This window comes from Myripristis murdjan, chromosome 12 (genome assembly GCF_902150065.1).
Source record: "Myripristis murdjan chromosome 12, fMyrMur1.1, whole genome shotgun sequence".
Classification (NCBI taxonomy): Eukaryota; Metazoa; Chordata; class Actinopteri; order Holocentriformes; family Holocentridae; genus Myripristis; species Myripristis murdjan.
This window is the reverse complement of record NC_043991.1, coordinates 5,326,692-5,350,321: the sequence shown is the minus strand read 5'-3', so window position 1 is coordinate 5,350,321 and position 23,630 is coordinate 5,326,692. Positions and strand designations below refer to the sequence as shown.

The 23,630-nt window shown below is 41.5% G+C and overlaps 1 protein-coding gene across 1 annotated transcript in view; it reads right to left on the bottom strand.

Annotated features, from left to right (window-relative positions):
* Nucleotides 1-23,379, bottom strand: part of rimbp2a (RIMS binding protein 2a) — a 122,937-nt gene extending 99,558 nt beyond the window's left edge. The window contains 3 exon segments of the mRNA XM_030065921.1: nt 2,636-2,779; nt 22,319-22,459; nt 23,347-23,379. Of these exon segments, the coding sequence (XP_029921781.1) occupies nt 2,636-2,779; nt 22,319-22,453 (279 nt within the window). The 5' untranslated portion in view covers nt 22,454-22,459; nt 23,347-23,379.
* Nucleotides 23,380-23,630: the final 251 nt, after the last annotated feature.

Here is a 23,630-nt window from a genome sequence, read left to right as displayed (position 1 = left end):
AAACTCTGGACAGAAGAAAACGTCACAGCTTCACTTCCTGCGGGCGCACATCTTACATCCAGCTTACGACTCCACGCACCTGCTGTCTCGTTCTTCTCTAGCGCCACCTGTTGGCCTGGGATGAACTTTAGAAAGAATAATTTGATGAATTTGATCAGGTCAATAACAGAGCTGTCAGTTTTTCTTATTACCCCAATTCTCCATCTCCATATTTTTTCCCTACAATGGCACTCACACGCCTTCACACACTTGGATTATACTTCAAGAGAATTTGACGTTGACCTTATTAATACCACTGAGACATTTCTGAGGTTTAATTACTAATCTTATCGTTTGTTACTGTCATTGCTTTTAATTTTTTTAACCCCTTGTAGACGTTTGTCGCGAATTCGCCTCAAACCCCTTCCAGTCTTAATGCAGCCGAGGTGGTGTGTGTGTGTGTGTGTGTGTGTGTGTGTGTGTGTGTATCCCACTGATGCTGTTGATGCATATTTCACACATACCAAGAACTGTATTGGAAGCACTCTACCACCAATAATTTAGCATTTGCTTGAAGGCAAAAACACAAATAATTTATTTGTGTAGATAATTGTAAATAAATTCAGGCAGTAAGGGGTTAAATTGTCCTTATTCTTATTATTGTTATTATTTAATTGTCAATTGCTACACGTTTAATTTTTAGCAATCTTAAATTGACCTTTTTTTCCATTATTATAGTCATGTGTTCTTTTTTCATTGCTTTTCACATTTTAGCTGTGTACCTTAGTGCATGTACCTTGAAAATGTGGGTTTTAAAAAGTTTTAAATAAACAAAATGATGATAAAAAAAAAAAAAGACCCTGCTGCAAAATCTCTGTGGGTGCACTGAAATGTACATTACACGCCTTTGAAATCGCTACATCCAAATCCTTTTGCAGTTTATACTTTCAGGCTAGCTTAACTGTGTAGCTAATTACTTTCCAAAAGCAGAATTGAAGACACACATGAAAACCAGAGGCAGGGGGAGCACTAGCCACAATTGACGGTTGTGGCAAATGGGAAAAATGGACAACTTGATAAAAAAAAAACGGGGTGCATCATGTATTCTGCACAGTAAAGGAGATTCCCGACAGATTCACAGTGCTGCCTTTCCCCCTCAGACTGCTGATTCACCGATTCTGAATCATCAAAAGTTGATGATTCACAGACCAAAGTCCTGAGACAAAGACAAAACTAAAAAGCAGGATTATTAGTCCATTAGTGTGTCAACCCTCACCGGATTATACCAGACGCTGCTCCTCGCCAAAAGCGGCCATGCGTGAGAGAACAAGGACACAGGAACAGGACAAAATTGTGAAAAAGATAAAATAATAATAATAAGTAGGTGTTGATGTAGTTGTGCATGTGAGGCGGTGCTACAGGTGGGAGAGTGGGCGTGGTCTGGGGCCTCGCCAGCCTAACCTTTTGGAAACTGTCCAGAGGGTCCAAGAGGGTGACCAGGCTCTCGATCCCGGCCTCGTGAGGACGGCTCGTTATCCCGGCCCGCCCGAAAAAAAAAAAAAAGCCACGTTAGACTGAAAACCTGTCAGCAGAAGCTTTTCTGAACGCAGCTCCAAACATGCAGGCTCGGCTCTTTTTGCACAGAAACTGACTCCGAGGCGGCGATGCTCACACGGAGGCAGCCACTCTGCTCTGTCGCTTCCCCTCTGCCAACATGGGCATGTTGCCAAGACAACGGCTCGCACGCCTTGCCATTCGAGACCACCTGGAGGGGGGGGGGGGCTCCAAAGGACAACTTCCACTCTGTCGGCTAAATACGCAAGCACACGCACACACACATGCAGAAAAACACACGCCGCACCTGATCCGTTTCACACCACATGCCCACATGTCTGCGTGAGCCACAATGTCAAGACCACAGGGCCGCGCACGCCGCATGCCGCACGCCGCCGCCTCGTTCAGCGGCCACGCCCTTCAAGAGCGAGATCTGCACCAGGGACCGCACAGCGTGTGTTCTCTCACACTCCCCAGAGGAAAATCATCATCTGATTTACAGTTTATTTATGTGCAACACAACGCAGCAGAAACAGAACAACAGAAATGAAGGAAGACGTGCAGGTGAGATGAAAGAGAGAAAAAAAAAGAGATCTCACCTCAATGAGCAACACAAGTCATGTAATCCACAAAAGGAAGAGTGAGAGTGTTGTGCATTTGCATGTGTGTGTGTTTGTGTGTGTGCACTTGGGCTAAATATATAAGAAACAAACACGATTTCTCAAAAAAAAAAAAAAAAGATATCAGTGCTCTCTACTCCTGAGGTAAAAAAAAAACAAAAAAACAAAAAAGGAAGAGTCATCAGGAAATGTGTAGTCTGTGTTTAAACCCCTGATGTCATTTAACTTGCAATTTTCTGCTATTTTCAGTGGAAAAACAAGTCGTTTCAGCATTTTAGTCTGTAAACAGAAAAGCAGCTGAGAGAGCGTCTGTGTGTGTGTGTGTGTGCACATGGGTAATTGTGACAGAGAGGTGTGTGTGTGTGTGTGTGTTAGAGAGAGAAGAAGACAGAGCTGCAGACAGACAGAGAGAGAGAGAGAGAGAGAGAGAGAGAGAGAGAGAGCAGTGAAGGGCAGGGGCGGCTGCAGAGGGCGAGGCTCACCAGCGTCCTGTACTGCTGCTTCTGCTGGCGGAGGGTGGCCACTTCCAGCTTCAGCGCTCGGTTCTTCTCCTCCAGCAGCCGGAAGCGGTTCACGCTGTGGGCGGGGTGGCCTGACGCCGGCAGGGGGGACACATCACATCTTGGCTGCGAGTGATACAACAAGATAAGAAGATAAGATGCAGGGAAAAGTCATATTTCTCTTTTCTTTACCAATATGAGACCGTCCTCATCGTATTTATTCTTCCTCTCCGTGTTGCTGTTGCATGAAATATCAAAAAAATTGAAAACTGGCAGAAAGTTTTGTGAAATTTTGTGAAATACTCTCCACCCACACACTGTTTATTCTGTAGTTTACACTGTTTATTTTGTTTTATCTATTTATTCTTTCTTGCACTCATTATTTTTTAGCTCTTGTTTTTTACGCACTAGTTATATAGATTATATTTTATTTATTTAACCCTCGTATGACCCCTGGACATTTTTGTCCATTTTCAAAATTCAAAACTCCCTCACAGACAATCACCATCCTCACCAGAGTTGATTTCTGGTGAGGGGGTGTCATTCTGGGTGAAATTTCAAAATCTCAACTTTCAGCACAAAAATCCATTATTTGACCCTGTAATTCATTTTTATCACATCCATGACCCTTCGTGGACAAAAATGTCCATTTTCTAGAAGGTGACCACCAAAAGGTCACAGGGGGGTGATTTTTGGCAAGAGGGGGTAATTTTGGGTTAAATTTGAAAATCCCAACTTTCAGCATGAAAATCCATTATTTGACCCTGTAATGCATTTTTATCACATCCATGACCCTTCGTGGACAAAAATGTCCACTTGAAGGGTCATGGATGTAACTTTTTTGAAGGGTAACTCAAAGGTTAAACTGCCCCACAATTCCATCTGTGTTGTAATCCGGAAGCCAAGCAATGATATTTCGTTGCAAAAAACTCACTGCTGTGTTTTTTTGTGCAATGACAATAAAGAAAGTCTAAGTCTAAGTCTAGTCTCTTAGTCTAAGTCTAAAAATGTTGTGTTTTGTTACTGCGAGTGATGAGAGAAGGAAATAAGTGTCCTGTCAGTGATGCTCGCAGCAGTCCGTCCCCGGGGCTCGGTCACAGGAAAAGCTTTTCTACAGCTTGAGATGAAGCTTTGATTGGGGCTGCAACAGGTTTGACAGACGTCCTGTCACTCCCTAATCACTATATAGGGCACTATATAGTGATTACGCCATTTTGTAGGGGTGTCCGAATGTTTAGTGATTATTAATGTTCACTATATAGTCCACTGGATGTATCCCACAATCCACCGCGAAATGTAGTGGACATCCGATGGTCACTAACCAGGCAATATATCCCGTCATGCATTGTGGAACGGCGCCGAACAACGGACGAAGTCGTGTCCGAAACGGTCCGCTATTGAGTTCACTATATAGTCCACTACACTGAATTCCCTATATAGTGAGTAGGAAGGAGTGAGTGAGTGAGTGAGTGATTTCGGACACAGCCTTGGTGAGTCTCAAATCGCACACTTCTGTTAGTGCACTGTCTGTAAGCACACTTAGCTGACAGTACACTTACCGGCACAGTGCGCGAATTTCGACAGTGAAGGGTGTCTCAGTTGGCGCACTTCCCGTTGTGCACTTAGCCGCTCACCTGTCAGATCCGGCAGACCTGACCGGGTGGGCACGGTACCGACCGGAGCCGCGGCCGGCCCGCCTGATGCCGACCGGAGCCACGGCCGGCTTTGGTTTTCGGTGGTAAAGTTATCCAGAAGTAGACGTGTACACATCCTATCTTCAAAATAAAAGCATCACCACTGCTTCTAAGGTATTAGAGTTTTATTTTTGTAAGCAACCGGAAGTGACTGTACTTTGCACAATCGCCGGCTTGAGAGTTATCCGAAAACGTCAAAGCAATTTTCAAAACGGACGTTATTTGGACAAACTGACCACATATTTGGAATCTAGTTACTTTCTCGCCTGAAAAAAAAATTAAAACTTAATAAAGTGACATATTAACAGTCATAAAACGAAAAGTCAAGTCAGCTTTTTTAGGTAGCTCCTTCCGGTCAGTGGTGCCGTTAGGGTGAGAAGTGTCCATCGTTCCACACTCAACTTTTTGACCGTTTTGGGTGTACATCCGGGTAATTTGCAGTGCACTGCATTTTGTTAGTATTTTCAGTGTGAACGCACTTATGCACTCAAAATACTCAGTGTAAGTGCAGAAGTGCGCGATTTGAGACACACCAACTGTTCCCCCCTCAGTTTGGCTCTTGACCTTTGACACAGGATTTGCTTTCTGATGCTTAAAACCTGCATGGGACCTGATGCAGCAGGTCTGTTTCTCTTAGGGTTTTTGGATCGCTCCCTATTTTCCATCCTGAGGTTTACCTTCATGCAAGACATCAACTTGTGCAGCAATAATACAATTCACTTTTTTTTTTTATAGTTTCTACACAGACAGATAGATGTACTTTATTGGGAAATTGTTGTGCTCCACCATCAGGTTGTCATAACATCACAGAGGAACGACAATAAACTACAGAAACTATACCTCGCAACAACTGAAGAGAGAAATATATATCTTTAGAAAAATAAAACACAAAAACAACATTAAAATAAAGTAGCTCACTGCAAAGAATATAAGGAAAGAAAACTTTTGCATACCCTACAAGAGCGATAAAAAGCAAGATGTACTGAAATGTGTATGGAATATCTGTAAACTTTGAACCTTTAAAAAAGAAAAAGGATGTGAAAAAATGGACAAGGACAAGCAGGAGGAAGATTATAGGGAGAAAAATGACCAAAAGGAGGGACAAAAGAAAGGAAGAAAGGATGAGGGAAAGCGAGAAACGGTGTGGAGAGAAAGGAGACAGATAGGGATAGGGTGGCCATACGTCCGGATTTAGGCCGGACAGTCCGGAATTTAAATGCCTTGTCCGGCGTCCGGCACAGTCTCAAGCCGGACGCTTATTTGTCCTCCTTTTTGGAGTTGCACTTGAACACAACGCTGCATATCGTCCAGTGGTGTAAGACAGGCCCGGACTGTACGTCGGGAGAACCGGGAGATTTTTGTTTTTCGTCATAGACTTTTAAATTACAATCCAAAAAGTGCATTCATTGGATGCGCGTTAGTTTTTCTCCTCCTGCGCTGCTGTGTGCTCATGTCGGTGTGTGTGTGTGTGTGTGTGTGTGTGTGCGTGTGTGACTGAGGAGCACACACCCACCGGCGCTGTCTGAAGCATAGCGCGCCGAGAACAAAGTTAAAACAGCAGCGCACTGACATAGATTGTGTAACAAAGCGAAGAGGTGCCACTCCGCTCTATTTTCACTGGCTAACAGCAGCACACTGGCTTAGCTTGTCTATTCAGAGAAGAGGTATCACTTCGGCTTATTTTTCAATCTATGTTATCACATGCACACTAGGCTACTGCTCATTCATTGGTAGTTGAATTGTTAGGTCTGTTTGATAAGCAATCTACATTTTTAAAATAATAATAATAATTTAACATATTGTTAAATAATAAAAGCCAGCATGATGAAGGTCAAAGACTAAAAAAAGACTATTGACTAAAACTAGACTAAAATACTTTGGATTTTCTTCGACTAAAACTAGACTAAAATGCCAAGACTTTTTGTTGACTAAAAAGTGACTAAACAAAAAAGAATACAAGTTGACTAAATATGACTAAAACTACCGTATTTCACCAATTAATCGCCCGGCCGCAAATAGCCGCCTGGTTCTTATAAACGCCTGGGGTCTGCACGCATTTTGCGTATTAAACGCCCACCCGAATAACTGCCGGGGCGATTATTTGCATTATATTGAGGTAAACCCAAAATAAGGCTATTCACCTTATTTTTGCAGAAGTAAACAGTTAGCCGCACAATAACTGTGCGGCACTTCCGTTTTCTGTCAAAATAAGAGCGCTAGCTAACGTTAGAACAAAAGGGTGTACCGTAATATTAAATCGACCGACTGAAAATATGTTGGACAGTCGCTGTCATCACGATAATGACCTGGTGCAAACATAAATAAAGGCCTGCAGCGAATAGCCGCCTGGTTCTTTTAAACGCCCGGGGTCCAAGTCAATTTTGCATATTAATCGCCCGGGCGATTAATTGGTGAAATACGGTAGTCATTTGATACAAAACTAAAACTAAATTGAATGACACTTTGCGTCAATACATGCCGCAAAGTGTCCTCCTTTTTGGTGTTGTGGAAATGGCCACCCTAGATAGGGAGCGGGGACAGAAAAAGACAGACGGAAGGCCCGTTTCCACCAGAATGTTCCTGGTAGTATTTGGGGGGCAGGAGCTGCTACAGGAACGTCCTCTGGCTCGGCCCTCTCACCTGCCGTGTCTCCACTGAGAGGGCGAGTGAGAGGACGTTCCTGTAAAGTTACCGGGAGGTTACACGACCATGACCGGGGCATCAAAATGCGTGTTGTTAAAAAAGCCTGTTGTTAGCGTTAACTAACGTCCGCTAAAGCTAACGTTAGCGCCCCTAAAAATGCCGGCTAAAAGTGTGTTTTTAACGTTAGCTGGCACGTTAGCGTTAGCTTGGTAGTGTTGGCTGTGTTGCTAGGGACGCCTGCTTTCCGTCGACATCACATCGCGCCGTGAGTAAACCCAGGAGTTTTTCAGGGCCGCTCAGAGTCCCTACCCCGAGGCAGCACTGCAAAAACGCAAAATCTTACCAAGATTATTTGTCTTATTTCAAGTCAAAAATGTCTTATTTCTAGTCAAAATATCTCATTACACTTAAAATAAGACATGATCACCTCAGAAGTAACTTGTTTATAGACAATTGTCTCTTGTTTCAAGTGAAAATTTGTTTGAAACAAGTGAAAATTTGCTTGTTTCATTGGCAAAATTTGCCAGTGGAAAAAGTTTCGCTTGAAAAATTCACTTGAAATAAGTGAAAATTAGCTAGAAACAAGAAACAAATTTTGCCAATGAAACAAACAAATTTTCACTTGAAACAAGAGACAATTGTCTAAAAACAACTTACTTCTGAGGTGATCGTGTCTTATTTTAGATAGATACTTTAGTCATCCCGCAGGAAATTCGCAGTTTTTCAGCAGTATCCACAGATTACAGATTAATTAAGTAAAAAATAAAAAATAAAGAATAAGATCTAAGTACAACAGAATAAGATCTAAGTACAACCCAGTGTGCAAAAAGCAATGTGCAAAAAAAAAAAAAAAAAAAGTGTAATGAGATATTTTGACTAGTAATAAGACATTTTTGACTTGAAATAAGACAAATAATCTTGGTAAGATTTTGAGTTTTTGCAGTGAGGGCCGTGTTTTAGCCCCTGTAAAGGTTCAGGAACTCTCTCCTTCGGGGTTCCGGCGGTGGAGACACGCGACAACGGCCACGGCCCCGTAAAATTACCCCGAGGTTCCTGCGGTGGAAACGGGCCTAGAGAAGGACAAAAACCATGAGAGGAAAGAGCAAAATGATGGAGGGAAGGAATGAAAGAAAGAGAGGAAGTTTTGGGCGATGACAAGGGCAGAAAAAACAGAATTTGGGATGAGAGGGAAGAAGGGAACGAGAGAGGAGGAAGAGAAAAAAAAAGGGACAGAGAGAAACAAAAGGGTTGGTGTCAGCTTTATTCAGCTATAAGAGAAATAAAAAAATAAAAGATACTAAAATGCATCTTTCACCTTCGAATCTTTGCGCAGACTGTATGTATGTAGAAGTTTCTAGAGGTTTCTAAAGAGTCAAGAGTTTGAGTTTCAGTAAAGCAAAGACTGGATAAGGAGTCCAGATAAGGAGGAGGGAGGCCGAGTCTAAAACGTGCATCCGCTCTGCAGCCCAACGTCCTCCTGAGGGATAATCAAGTTAAAGGTTAAGACTTCAGGATTCAAGGTAAAGTGGACGTTTACCTGCTCTCTAAAACCGGACATGTCTCCCACCGGTCGACTGAAACATCTCTTTCCTTTGAGGATGTGCACGCCTACATGTGTGTGTGTGTGTGTGTGAGTGTGTTACAGAGCTGAACCTCGTCTGGGCCACGGCTCTTCCCCCCGGCTCGCCCTGATCAGAGGACGCGGCGATCTGCTCCGAATGATCTGATGTAAGCCGTATATATAAAAAAAAAAAAAAATTTAAAAAAAGGTGTCGGAGGGAGAGGGAGCGTTTGGACGGCTGCAATGTGAAATCCCAGGTGGGTGTAGCCTTTCCATTTGCTTCCCTAAGAGGCGCACTTAGCCCGGCCAGCCACTCCTACATTACCAGAGCTATAAAAGGAAAACATTATCACCCCAGACAAAAGCGACCTGTGCACCGCACCGCTCTCTAAAAGCCTGCCCACTTTCCTCCTTTGTGCCCCTCCAGCTCTGCTCTCCCTCCGAAATCTGAACAAAACATGACCTTTTTTATCTTTTTATTATCATTATTATTATTATTATTATTTTCCATTCGCTGGAAACTTCAGAGTCACATTTTTTTTAGCTCTTTGTTCCCTTCAAGCTGTTAAAATTCAGCCACAGCAGACTCGCCAAATGATGGTTCTGACATAAGTTTGTATTGTTCTGTTACATCAATTAGCATATTATGAGAACATGTGAGTTGCACACACACACACACACACTCACACACACACACAGACAGGCTCTCAGACTGCAAAGCCAAATTATCACCCTCCTCAAAACAAATCATAAACCGGACATCCAGGCCAAATTTCAGCTCGCCAGACTGACAAGCCCACTGGCCAGAGTGACAGACGAGCCGAGCGGGCGGCGACGGGACGGACCCACCTGCTAATATCAGGGACCTGCCAAGCCGACAGGCCTGCAGACAGAGCCACCGGCTAATACGCTCGACCTTCCAAGACCCCAGACAGATAGACAGACACACCAGCCAGCCAGCACTGTGAATAGACACACACACACACACACACATCCAGCCAGCTTATTTAGAGCAGGAAGTCAGGCCATATGGATGCTCGTGTTTAAAGACGGACCTGTGATCGGTTCATTTAGACTGGACCGACATATGACTTGTGAAAAAATTGTGAACAAGTAGCACATCCCAAATGCACTGCAAAAAGTCAAATCTTACCAAGATTATTTGTCTTATTTCAAGTCAAAATGTCTTATTTCTAGTCAAAATATCTCATTACACTTAAAATAAGACATGATCACCTCAGAAATAACTTGTCTTTAGACAATTTTCACCTGTTTCAAGTGAAAATTTACTTGAAACAAGTTAAAATTAGCTTGAAACAAGAAACAAATTCTGCCAATGGAACAAACAAATTTTTACTTGTTCACTTGTGTCACAAGTAAAAAAATTTGCTTGTTCCATTTTTACTTGAAATAAGACAAATACTCTTGGTAAGATTTTGACTTTTTGCAGTGTGCTGCAGTCAAAACGCTCTGATAAAGGCTCTGCGCCGAAACGCCAAAAGTATTTTTCTAAGCAGGCGAAATAATAATAATAATAATAATAATAATACATTTTATTTGTTATGGCGCCTTTCATGGCACTCAAGGTCGCCTTACAGTGAAAATAAATACAAAATACAGCAACAACAGAAAAAAAACACCGCATAAAAACACCACAGAAAACAAAGCATAAGAAAAGCATCATAGAAAATAGCATAAAAAACATCATAGAAAAATACTTAATTAGACATTGTGACACCCACCCCACAATATAAACTACAACAACTATTAATTCACACTTACAGACCCATGTTTGATCACTACCACTGATAATAAAGGATTCTGTAATGGAAGTAGCATATCTTTAGTAGTCATAAGTCATAAGTAAGTAGTCATATCTTTTATATTATCTTAAAAAAAAAGAAGAGAATCATTTTGTTGAAGCGAAACCCTCCCTTCCGGCACAAATTAAACGTACCCCCTCAAAATGAATGAAAATGTCACCAACAAAGCAGTCTTGTGACCCGTCTACATCCATGAATCATGAGAGGACGCCTGCTGATCTTACGAAAGCACATTAGCAAGGCAAACCACAAAAATTTGATTTTGTCGATGTAAATTATATTAAAGTAGCCGCTGAGCGCTCATGTCAAACGCTCATGCACACAAAACGTGCACGCCCAGAAAACTGTGCAAATCAGCAACCCTGTGATCATGAGATAAATGAGATAAATCTAGAATAAAATCATGAAATTGTTAGAAAAATAGTGAGATTTTACTTTTTTTTTTTTTTTTTTGGCAATATCGCCCAGCTCCACTGCAGAGCGATTTAAAGGTTTGCAGTCAGCACTAAAGAACCCCTCATCTCAATGTATGCATATTATACACACATTAACAAGTAGCACATCCCAAAGTTTGCAGTCAAAACGCTCTGATGAGGGCGTCTGTGCCGAAACGCCGAAAGTGTTTTTCTAACGTGATGCAAGCGCAACCTTCCCTTCCAACACAAATTAAACATACCCCTCAAAATTAAAGCAAAAGTCACCAACAAAGCAGTCTTGTTACGTGTCTACGCATGATCCCGTCTACATCCATGAATCATGAGAGGACGCCTGCTAATCTTACGAAAGCACATTAGCAAGGCAAACCACAAAAACGAGATTTAGATTGTCGATTTAAATTCTAATGTTGAAGTAGCTGCGGAGCACTCGTACACGAAACGTTGCAAATCAGCAATCCTGTGATCATACATGCAAAGATTCCCATCAGTTTAGCAGCAGTAGTTAGTGAAAAATGAGATAAATCTAGAATAAAATCATGAAACTGTTAGAAAACTCGGCCATATCGCCCAACTCTACTGTGGAGCGAATTAAAGGTTTGTAGTCAGCACTGAGGAACCCTTCATCTCAGTATATGAAAATTAGGTATACACACATTAACTCCTAAAAAAAATATATGGCAGGCTGGTTAAAAAAAAAAAAAAAAAAATTAATCCCTGCAACAGCCCATGCGGCTCACCCACTCATTAGGAGTTAGTTTGGGTGAGCATTGAGTGCCAAAAAAGTAAATATGAATAACTAGATTGTCATGCACGGTGGGATGATGAGAAATGAATAGTGTTAATTAATAGCACGAGAAACACTGAGCGCCGAGTCGAAAGAAAAGAACGAGAGAAGGCGCCCAGCCGTCACCTGGAGGCTGCTACCAACCCACTATCTGCTTTTTTTTATTATCATTTCTTTCTGTATTTTTTCTGCCTTATTTGTGCGGCTGCAGCTTTCTCAGTCTCACATTAAATGCCAGCAGAGACAATTCGGCGCAGTAAAAACCCACCTCACACACACCTACACACCCACTTTTATCCACACACGCACAAAAACAAATATGCATATAAATCCAAACGGGGCTGGAAACAAGCGCCTTATTGGTACAAGCGATGAGAGAAGGGAAATAAGTCTGCTGTCAATCTTGCTTAAGGCGGTGTGCTCAGGCATTAGTTGGAGTCCATCACAAGGGGTCAGGCGCAGGGAGGAGGATTACTACGGCTCGGGAGGAGGCTTTGACTGCTAGGAAGACGAGGCTGAGGCAGCATTTAGGAAACCCCAAAGGCGCTCGCTAACCTAAAAAAAAAAAAAAAAAAAAAAAAAAAAAACAGGCTCTTATGGCAACTAACGTCCAAGCCCCGCTGGTGCCAGAGAGGGCAGTCACGTGGAAAATGTTCCCGGCTACCCCCGCGCAGCACAGGCTGAGTCCCCTGCCCTGCCCGGCCCCTCCGTGTCCTGAATAGCAGCAGCAGAGGCACGGAGCGCCCGGCGGTCGGTGACACACAGGGGGCCTCGGTTTAACAGCCACATGTTGCTAACCCAAGATTTCCAGAAATGAAGGTCCGACCAGATCCCCCTGAAATGTCCTCATGCATCACTCATTCATCACAGTTTGCTTTTGTTTACTTTAGGTAAATTGGTTTTAAAGGAATACAGTGGTCCCTCGTTAATCGCGGGAGTTACGTTCTAAAAATAACCCGCAATAGGCGAAATCCGCAAAGTAGTCAGCTTTATTTTTTACAATTATTCTAGATGTTTTAAGGCTGTAAAAACCCCTCACTACACACTTTATACACTTTTCTCAGACAGGCATTAACATTTTCTCACTTTTCTCTCTTGTTTATACACTCTCAAAGTTCAAACCTTTGTAGAAAAATAAGTCCAGTAAAAAAAAAAAAAAAAAAGCATGCAAAATTGCACAAAAAAAAATCTGCAAAACTGCGAGGCCACGAAAGGTGAATCGCGTTATAGCGAGGGACAACTGTACTCCAATGTTTTGAGCAAAACACCCTTTTTTTAACCCAGACTGAGAGAAGATGTTCAATACCATTTTCACCTCTGTACGCCCAGTGGTTCAGTTCCTACGGGTAGCATTTGGGGTTAGCTTAGCATAAAGACTTGAAGTCTATGGGAGTCGTTAGCCTGGTTTCGTCAAGGTGAAAAAGTTGTTTTAAGAGACGTTGGAATGGGTATGCAAAGATCAAGCCCAGATTTTTAGAGGTGAAAATGGTGTCAAACATCTCGTCTCAACCGGGGTAAGTCGATAAAAAGGTCTTTTGCCCAAAAATTGGAGTATTCCTTTAAAAAAAGAAAGTCAGTCACTGAATATTTTCTTGTTTAGAGAGGATCTACAAGTGCTGAATAAACTGAATTGAATAAATAAACAATGTTGATAAAGCTAACCACGACTGACAAATGTCACTGAAACATCGAAATAATGTAAGGCAAGGATAAGAGCGATGGAGCAGCCTTATGCACAGGCGGGGATTCACCCTTTGCTGAAATAAATAACCGTAAGGAGAAACCAGGAAACGTTCCATGTTAACCCATTATCGGACAAGTGACTATTTTTGGTAATTTCAAAAAATTTTACATATCACGCCCATCCCCTGTCTCAGTTAGTTCAATAATCATTTGGTCTTCACCCAGCCAATCAGCAAAGATCGCTCTACATCCCAGGTCACATGATTGTGGCATTTGACCAATCTCATTGGCTTTGATTTTCTGTAGGAAAATGATTTTTTTTTTTTTTTTGAAAGATTTTATAAAAGTAATAAAGTCATGTCATGTTCACTAATAACAGTCTAGGGCTGTTTTTTTATTTCAAAGTATTTCAATGAGTGCCTTATAAAGGGTTAAGGATTTTATCCCAAAGAAGCCAACATCAGCGCTCCCAATATTCCCACTGTTGGCAGAAATAGCAATTTCGGCAAGTGCATTGTTTTACAGCATGTTTGCTAAAAAATCTTGATTGCAAAACGGCCAAATAATTCTAGTGCCAGTGTGTTTTGTTCAAAACATGACCGTCAAAATGAGGAATTTTATGAGCAATGTTCCACGTTGCTCTGAGATTTTGCCCGAGGTGGGATGTACTGTAAGCATGCAAACCCATATGCACACAAATACATATGCACATTTTCACACATACCTCACAAGTACACAGAACTGTTGACAACAGTGATGACGGGTACATGCAGGGTGAATGCATTCTCTGTGCAGACGTGATGAACAGCTGTGGGCTGGGGGGTCAAAGGGAAGTGAGGAGAGGACAGGAAGCTCAATAAGCCCACATGCAGACATCAGGCTGTCTGATGTGCTGTGAGTTGGTAAGGAGAACCTTAGAAATAATAATAATAAAAAAAAGGATGTGACATGACTTGACCTGTGATAAAATATATAGGCCCATATAATGTGTCAAATAAATCTGACACATCATTATATATTAATCTATTAATACATTAAACTGCCACAAGTGGTGGTTTAATCTATTTGACTCCAATTGATCTATAATCTTTCAATCCAAGGTGAACTCACATCACCTCCTGCCATTTTTCTTACTTTTACGGTCCTTCATTCTCATTCAGCGCTGCCTGAGGAGGAATACCGAACCCAAAACACACTTTATAGGTCAACGTCTGCACGTTTGCTTACTAAGCTATTGTTTGATCATATATTGACATCTATCTGCGTGTTTCCTATATTTACTAGTGGAGATTAAATAAATATTTCATTTTTTTGCAGGACACTCCGTCTTCTCCTCATTTCTTTTGATTATATGATAGATAGATAGATAGATAGATAGATATAAGGTCATTTTGCAAGCCCTTTACATGTGGGTTCTGTTTACAAAGGAATCAGTTATGGGGATTGCTATTTATACATTATATGGACAAAAGTATTGGGCCACACCTCTTAATCACTGAGTTCAGGTGTTTCATTCAGTCCTGTTGCCACAGGTGTATAACCTCCAGCAGCAGCCATGCAGTCTGCCTTTCCCAACATCAGTGAAAGAACGTCTGGTTCTAAAGAGCTCGCTGAGTTCCAGCCTGGTTCTGTAATAGTGATGGAACAGGAAGCCACCACTGCAACAAGTCAGCTGCTCAAGTTTCTTCCCTCCTAGATATTCCACCATCAACTGGAAGTGGGATTATTGCAAAGTGGAAGCGTTTAGGAACCACAGCAGCTCAGCCACCAGGGGGCAGCACCACGTAAAGTTACAGAGCGGGGTAACTGGTGCGTAAAAGTGGCCGACGCTCTGCCGCCTCAGTACCTGCAGAGCTCCAAACCTCCTCTGGCATTATTCAGCTCACCGAGACATTTTGGACAGTTCTCTGCTTCCAGCTCTGTGGGACCAGTTTGGGGAAGGAAGGCCCTTTCCTGTCCCAGCATGACTGAGCCCCAGTGCACAGAGCAGCTCCATAAAGGCGTGGCCGGCTGAGTTTGGTGTGGAAGAACTTGAGCGGCCCGCACAGAGCCCCGACCTCAACCCCATCCAACACCTTTGGGATCAACTAGGACGGAGACTGGGAGCCGGGCCCTCTGGTCCAACATCAGAGTCTAAGCTCACAAAGGCTCAAAACTCCCACAGACACTCCAACATCTGGGAGAAACTCCCACAGACACTCCAACATCTGGGAGAAAGCCTCCCAGAAGAGTGGAAGCTGTTCTGCTGCAAAGGGACCAACTCCAGATTAAAGCCTCTGGATTTAGAATGGGAGGTTAGAGAAGCTCCTGCAGGTGGACCAATACTTTTGTCCATATAGTTTATGTTACCATGTAATCACCGAATTGTACACATTGTGCTGCTTTTATGATGCTTTTATGATGTATTTTTTATATTTATCTATTTATTATTATATGTTATATGTTTGTGTTTTTTGAGCTGCTGGATACCTGAATTTCCCTGTGGGATGAATAAAGTATCTTCAATCTATCTATTTATTGTAATTATATATCTATATCTATATCTGTATATATAGATATAGATATAGATATAGATATAGATATAGATATATTTAAGTATACTCCATTTTTGTTTTGTTTTGTTGCCATAGTTGCAGTTACATTCCCCGTCTTTTCCACTAAATAAAGCCTGGAAGATAACGTGCATAAATACATAACAGTAACGCTGCTAACTATGCACTGGATAGCAAATGGCATTAACCAATTCTATTACAAACATATAACGTAAAGCCTATATTTTCAATGATTCACTTAGAACCAGCATCATTTACCCAAATATCTGAACCTGTCATCTTCCACCAGGGACACTCAGAGTTTTCAAGGTTTATTTTTATGGCATTCCTGCTTTATTTATTTGTTTGTTTGTTTGTTTGTTTGTATAGTTTATGGATGAGGAACATGGGGGGGATGCATGAAGGGGGGCTGCATGCAACAAGGGTCGCAGGCTGGATTTCCACCAGGGGCCCCGTGGTTACGCGGCATATGCCTCGAGGGCCCACAGGGTGAACTCCTTTTCACTGAAAGAGTCTTTTAACTCAGTTGTCATGTCGCCATCTGGTGTGTGACTGAATGAAATACCCTGCATGACGTAGACGTGCAGGTATCAGGCGACCCGTTCATGTAACAGGTTTTCAAAAAAATAAATTAAGAAAATTAATTAAATCGAACAAAAGAAAGAAAACTTTAATCTTCTTAGACTGAACAAGCTACACTAACACAAGTGTAGTCATGTCAGCTGCTTATATGAGGAGTAATGCACTACTACCAGCACACACACACACACACACACACACACACACACACACTCACACACACACACACGCAGCCAGTGCTCCTGATAGAGAGAACACGTTAGTGGATTAAAGCAGTGAGAATTCGTTCATTCGTTTTTTTTAGATGCTGTTGTTTTTCTTAATTAAACAGGTCAACAGTATCGAGCCTTCAGTCTTAACCGGGGGACTGGGACAGCGACGCTCACACACACACACACACACACACACACACACACACACGTATATTATTCTACTGATGACGACAGTGTCCCTACCTTAAAGGCAGTAACCCCTTTGTCCCAAAATGACTCTCTCTTCCCTCTCAGTCACATCACAAGCTGGCAGTGAAGACCGAGGTGACACATGCGCGTGTGTGTGTGTGCACATGTGAGCACCAGTAGACGGGGTTTGTGTGTGTCTCTCTGTGTGTGTGTGTGTGTGTGCAATGAGCGTTTCCAAGGCGCAGGCTTAATAGCTTGCCTCGTCTGTACGCAGCTGCAGCTGTCTGGACGTCTACCCATAACAGAGTGAGAGCAGAGGGAGACAGCGAGAGTGCCTTCATGACACACACTCTCTCTCTCTCTCTCTCTCCCTCTCTCTCTCACACACACACACACACACACCGCCTCAATCTCATTCTCGTGTTCACGCTTTTTCTCGCGTTCTCTCTGCTCCCTCCTCCAGTCGGTCTTTAAACAACCTCCTGCATGCCTCCCCCATCTCTCTCTCTCTCTGACACACAGACATGCGTACATGCTCCTCATATTTAAAAAAAAAAAAAAAAAAAAACTTCACACATGAAAAAGCAGACATGCGTGTCGGCGTTCATTTTGAATGAACGGCTTAAATCTCTTGAGCAATGATGTGTAAATTATTGCATCATGGACGGGCGTTTATTCCTCTCGATGCGCATCCCGGGCGAGCGGAAGAGATCAGAGAGCGGCAGAGCGTCTCTCTCTCTCTGAAACACACAGCGTGATCTGACAGCAACGGGTCAAATGTATTCTCCACCCTGTCACTTATCCCTCGCTCGGCCCTGTTTACCATCCACAGATCTCTCCCTCTCATATTCATGCACATGATCTTTTATTTCCAAGTGGTATTTTATTTCATTTCCAATTGGTATTTGTGAGAGTAACTTTCCTCCAGCGTACAACCAGATCTCCCCTGATGTGTTGCCGGACACAGCCCGCATTCAGGCCTCGCTTTTGCTCTCCTCACCCCTCTCCCAAATCCCTGATCGGAGGGCACGGATCACATCGGGAGTGGCCGGTTTTGGCGAGGACACATTCTGGGTTTACGTTCTGTCGGTGGCTGCTCCCCGTGTGACGCGTCGGGATGGAGGAGAGGCAAAGGACAGAGAGGAAAAGAGACACTAAGTGTGCGCGAGCGGAGGAGAGCGAGCAGAACACGCTCTCCTCCACTCTGTTGCCTAGCAACACTTGCCCTCTCCGTCTGCTCCCACCCCTCACCGGAGAGACGCTTTTTACTCTCTAAGTGAATTGGCGTTCGGGCACGACACGAAGCCCCTGCGAGACGTGTGCGTTTCAAGAATAGACGGAAATCAGATTGGACGGAAGTGTGCCAAACCGGCCCCACCTTGAATATGCAAATGACTGAGAGGCTGAAGTTACACCTGCAATTACGATTACAATTCACGTTTGGCAGACGCTTTTATCCGAGGCGACCTACATATGAGGCTTTCACACACCACAAGGAAAGATCAGCTCAGGAGAGAACAGCATCAAGAGCCATAAAGCTGCGGTTCTGGTCCAAAGGACAGAGGAGCCACCAGGCGGTGCGAGGAGGGAACGTATAAAGTGCATAAAGTGTCAACAAAGTGTTAACAAACTTAATAAAGTCACATCCTCTGGGCCACATCCCGGCCCTGTTTCCTCTCCTCCAGCCGGCACACACACACACTGACGCCGCGTGTTCAGAGCGATGCTGTCCTCTTCTGGACGAGTCCGAGAGTGGCTTCCGAGAGCGAACATGACTCGACGAGGCGAACAAAAAGCGACAGATGCTCATGTTCAGCTGGTGCCTTATTTTGGGTCAGCAAGTTAAGTCGCTAATGAGATTGGATGGTTACAGCAAAGATAAATCAGCAGCAAAGAAACGGCATAAATCAGCAGGATAAAGCGCGATCGCAGTGAGCACACTCCACCGAGCAGCTTGTCTTATTTTGAAATTTGGGTCACAGAGGCTATACTTTTCATTAATTATGCTATTAATTCAATAAAAGTGTCAATTTATGTAATGATAATTTACTGTCATTACAGCTCATTAATCTGAAATGTACAGTGGGATCCAAATATTTGAGTCCTTTGGGGGGAAAAAATAGTATAAAATAGAAATTTACAGTCATAAGACTATTTCTCTACTATTTCTCTGTAAGTAAGAGGGAAAAACGTTTGTTGGTGTTTAGTGAAAGTCAAAATTTCTAAATATTTCATGCTTCCAGTGTTCGGCTTACACTCTGTCTTGCATCAGCTCTGCACGTTTTTACAGGATTTGAGCATCCACGTTATTCCAGCTTTCTTTTAGAGCGTCCCAGAGAGCGTCTCATGATCTTACAGGGAGTTTTCTTTTCCCGTTTCTAAAGTTCAGAGAGACGCTGGGTGAGGATTTCATCTGCTGACTGCAGGGGGGGGGGGGGCGTCAGATAAGCCAGGGCCTCGTGCAGAAACTGTTTATAAGAGGGAATTTCTTCTTAAAACCAACTCACAAAGTTTTCAAGAGGATTCTGACGTTCACCAGCGTTTTCCCTTTGGGATTTTGTACTTTAGTTTGAACTGAATCTGCGCACCAAGGAGCACACACACACACACACACACACACACGCGCGCACATCTGACCGCTGACACGTTTTCTTCAATTCCACCAGTTGTAAATATTATAGGATTTAAATTACAATCATATTTAGAACTTTTATAATATTAATAATTGTTTTCACTATTTTACAAAGCATCATGGTCTTTTATAATAAATACAACATCAACACCTCAGTTTTCATCAGTTATGTTACCTGGGAAACATACAAAAGAATAAATGCAAAAATATATAGCATTCTTGACGTCTCGCAGCTTAATTGGTTCCTGTGTGTGTCTGTGTGTGTGTGTGTGTGTGTGTGTGTGTGTGTGTAGATAAACCAGTACACGCTTTCAACTTAGAAGACAGTGGGATAAGAACAGAGGTGCGAACAATAGTGCGGTTTAAGAGCACATCATGAGTCCAGTGTAGACGTTTTCTTGGAGATTTCTTAAGGAGAAATTTAAGGGAAAAAAAAAAAAAAAAAAAACGTAGGCAGGTGTCAGTGAATAAAGCCCGTTGTTCTGCGGGATGTGAATCCCCTCCAGCAGAACCTCCAGTCTCCACAGGAAGATCAAACACACCCACACACACCTGACAGTTACCACCGCCACTGTTTATGCCCTCTCATGAAGCCCACTCCTTATATAATCTCACCGGCTGCAACCGTTTACCTAACTTTAACTTTGATTCTGCTGTAAAAAAAAAAAAAAAAAGGCTTCCCTCCAGACTTTAGAGCTTTAGACTTGTTTTGTCATCAAAGAAGCGCTTTGGAAACTTCCACTCTCTCTTTTTTGATGGCACTTTTTACTACTTCAAGATAAAGAAAAAATTTAAGGTACTGGTTTCTTTCTTCTTGAACAAATGGAAATTATGTTTTTTTTTCTCAGTTGTTAAAAGACCAACACATTCCACTCTTTGTATTAGGTGAAATCAGAAGGCAGTAATAAACATAAATTGCTCAATAATTTCATGTCCTGCCATTGGGCCAAGTCCTTGAGATTAAGGTGCCAGGATTCAAGGAAAAATAAAGTTTCTACTAGATAAAGGAGAAAAACTGGGTTAAAGGAGCTAAAAAAAAAAAAGGAAAAAAAAGGAAGTTTTCACCCTTAACAGATTTGACCTGGCTAGACAGAGAGATTTGTAGTCTTTTTTGCTCAAATTTACTTTTTTTTTTTTTAAATCCTTTGATTGATTTGCATTTGGCCTCTTGTCCCTGTGAGGGGCAGCAAAGTCAAGGACAGCAGACGGCAGACATCAGACCTGCAGGATGGCTCACATGAAAGCCTCTCTGCCCGATGAACATCTGACATCTTACGGCAGGCAGGTGTGCAGAGGGGTGGCGGGGAAACGTGGCAGTGAAAACAAAGGCTTTACAGTCAGAAACATTAAAAATCACCTCGTTACTGAGGCTAAGATCAAGAGTCTGCACAAGATCACATCTGTGGCCCCCAAGTTACACCCCAGGATAAAAAGATCACATCAGTTTATACTAAAGTCTTTTGTCATGTCATGTTTTGTTATGTTGCATTATGTTACTTTACGTTACAATACATTACGTTTTGTCATATTACGTCATGTTATGTTACTTTACATTACTTTACATTTTGTCATATTATATTGTTATGTTATCTTACATTACTTTACGTTGCATTGCAGTTTGTCATATTATGTTATGTTACTTTACGTTACATGTTGTTATGTCATTACTTAACGTAATGTAACATTTTGCCACATTATGTTATCTTACGTTACTTTACATTATATTACATTTTGTCATATTATGTTGTATTATCTTACATTACTTTACAATACATCTTTATTGTATATATTTAGTCTTTATTGTATATACTTTCTATTGATACTGCTGTAACATGGGAATTTCTCAGTTTGGGATCAATAAAGTAAAGTATCGTAAAGTAAAGTATCTATCTATCTATCTATCTATTACATCATATTACAGTTTGCCATATTATATTATGTTACGTTACTTTATTTTACATATTATGTGATGTTGTGCTATGCTACATTATGTTACCTTACATTACATTTTGCCATGTTATGTTATGTTATCTTACGTTACTTTACGTAACATTATATTACATTTTGTCATATTATGTTATGTTATCTTATGTTACTTTACGTAACATAATATTACATTTTGTCATATTATGTTATGTTACATTACATTACATTTTGTCATATTATGTTATGTTATCTTATGTTACTTTACGTAACATTATATTACATTTTGTCATATTATGTTATCTTATGTTACTTTACATTTTGTCATATTATGTTATGTTATCTTATGTTACTTTACGTAACATAATATTACATTTTGTCATATTATGTTATGTTACATTACATTACATTTTGTCATATTATGTTATGTTATCTTATGTTACTTTACGTAAGATTATATTACATTTTGTCATATTATGTTATCTTATGTTACTTTACATTTTGTCATATTATGTTATGTTATCTTATGTTACTTTACGTAACATAATATTACATTTTGTCATATTATGTTATGTTACATTACATTACATTTTGCCATGTTATGTTATGTTATCTTACGTTTCTTTACGTTACATTATATTACAGTTTGTGTGTTATGTTGCATTACTTCACATTACATATTATATGATGTTATGGTATGTTATCTTACGTTACTTTACATTACGTTAGATAAAATTTGGTCATATCATGTTATGTTATGTTATGTTACATTTTGTCATGTTATGTTATGTTACGTTATGTTATTTTACATTACATCACATTTTGTCATATTATGTTACGTCAAGTTACGTTACGTTACATTTTGTTATGTTATGTTACCTATTAATTTTTTGTATCAACATCATTAGCAGCAGCAGTAGTGATGGACGTAGGCCCACGCAGCAGCATGTTACCTTGCCCTTGGTGTGCAGGTGGTGGTGTGTGTTCCTGGCAGAGATCATGGCCAGCTGCCTCTGGATCCACAGCAGCTCCATCTGAGACTGCCTGAGCAGCTCCTCGATGTTAGCGCTGGACATGTGACCCCGCATGCTCACCTGCAAAACACACACACACACACACAGCCACAGGTTACACTCCCTGAGACCACACACACACACACACAAACACACACACACACAGACGCCCAACTTACACTGATACTACACACATACCGTAGAAACCACACACTTAGAGAGCCTCACAGACATACAAACAGAAACATACAGCTGAATGAATTAAACCATACATTATTAATCCATACATGCAGATGAACACATGCAACCCTTCACACACTAAACACACAGAATCCACTCCTCTGCTATTTTAATCATATATTCCTCTATGTATTTGACGTGTAACAGTGGAATAACTGTTGCTCTTCATTACAGTAATGAGATAGATAGATGGAAACTTTAATAATCCTTCACAGGAAATTAAAATGTCACGGCAGCTTCATCACAACAACAAACAACAACAACAACAACAGTAAAAACTTTGACCGTCAGACCACAAGGTTACAAAGTTTAAAAAAAGACAATAAGTAAATAGGTAGGTATGCCAGATGCCAGACTAAGAAGAAAAAACTAAAGAGTTTAAAGAATACTCATGTGCCATCACCGTCAATATTTTCAATGCATGTGCAAAACACAACATAAAGTTAATATTAGTGCTACAAATACAAATGTAGGTATACTTTTCAGTTCCCTTGCATGATAGGTTTGGTGACTTTATGTGATTTTGTTTTTTTTTTTTTTTACTTATATTACTCTAATTTCCCCACATGGGAAACAGTGACACACACAATTGCACAAACTGTCACTCATACAAACATCAGCGAACCGTAGCAACTAAACAAACAACAAACAATGTGCAGAGTATTTGAATGAATGAATGAATGAATCTGTCAAACTCCACCAACACCAACACCAACACCAACACTCACTGTGCAGCTCCTTCATCTTCTTCCATCCAACAACACAACTCCCCTTTAACTGTGCAGCAAACAGCTGATCCAAACCAGCCTGAGAGTCACATCTCTACCGTCCCAACTTCACTCTGTTGCACCGCATCAGTGTGTTTATAGATGTCTGAGGAGTGTGTGTGTGAGTGTGTGTGTGTGAGAGAGTGAGGAAGATAGAGACCCGCTCTTAGTTACATAAGAGGGGATTACAGTAGCAGCAGTACAGCGACAGGAGGAGCCCACATGACAACATCAGCTTTTATCAG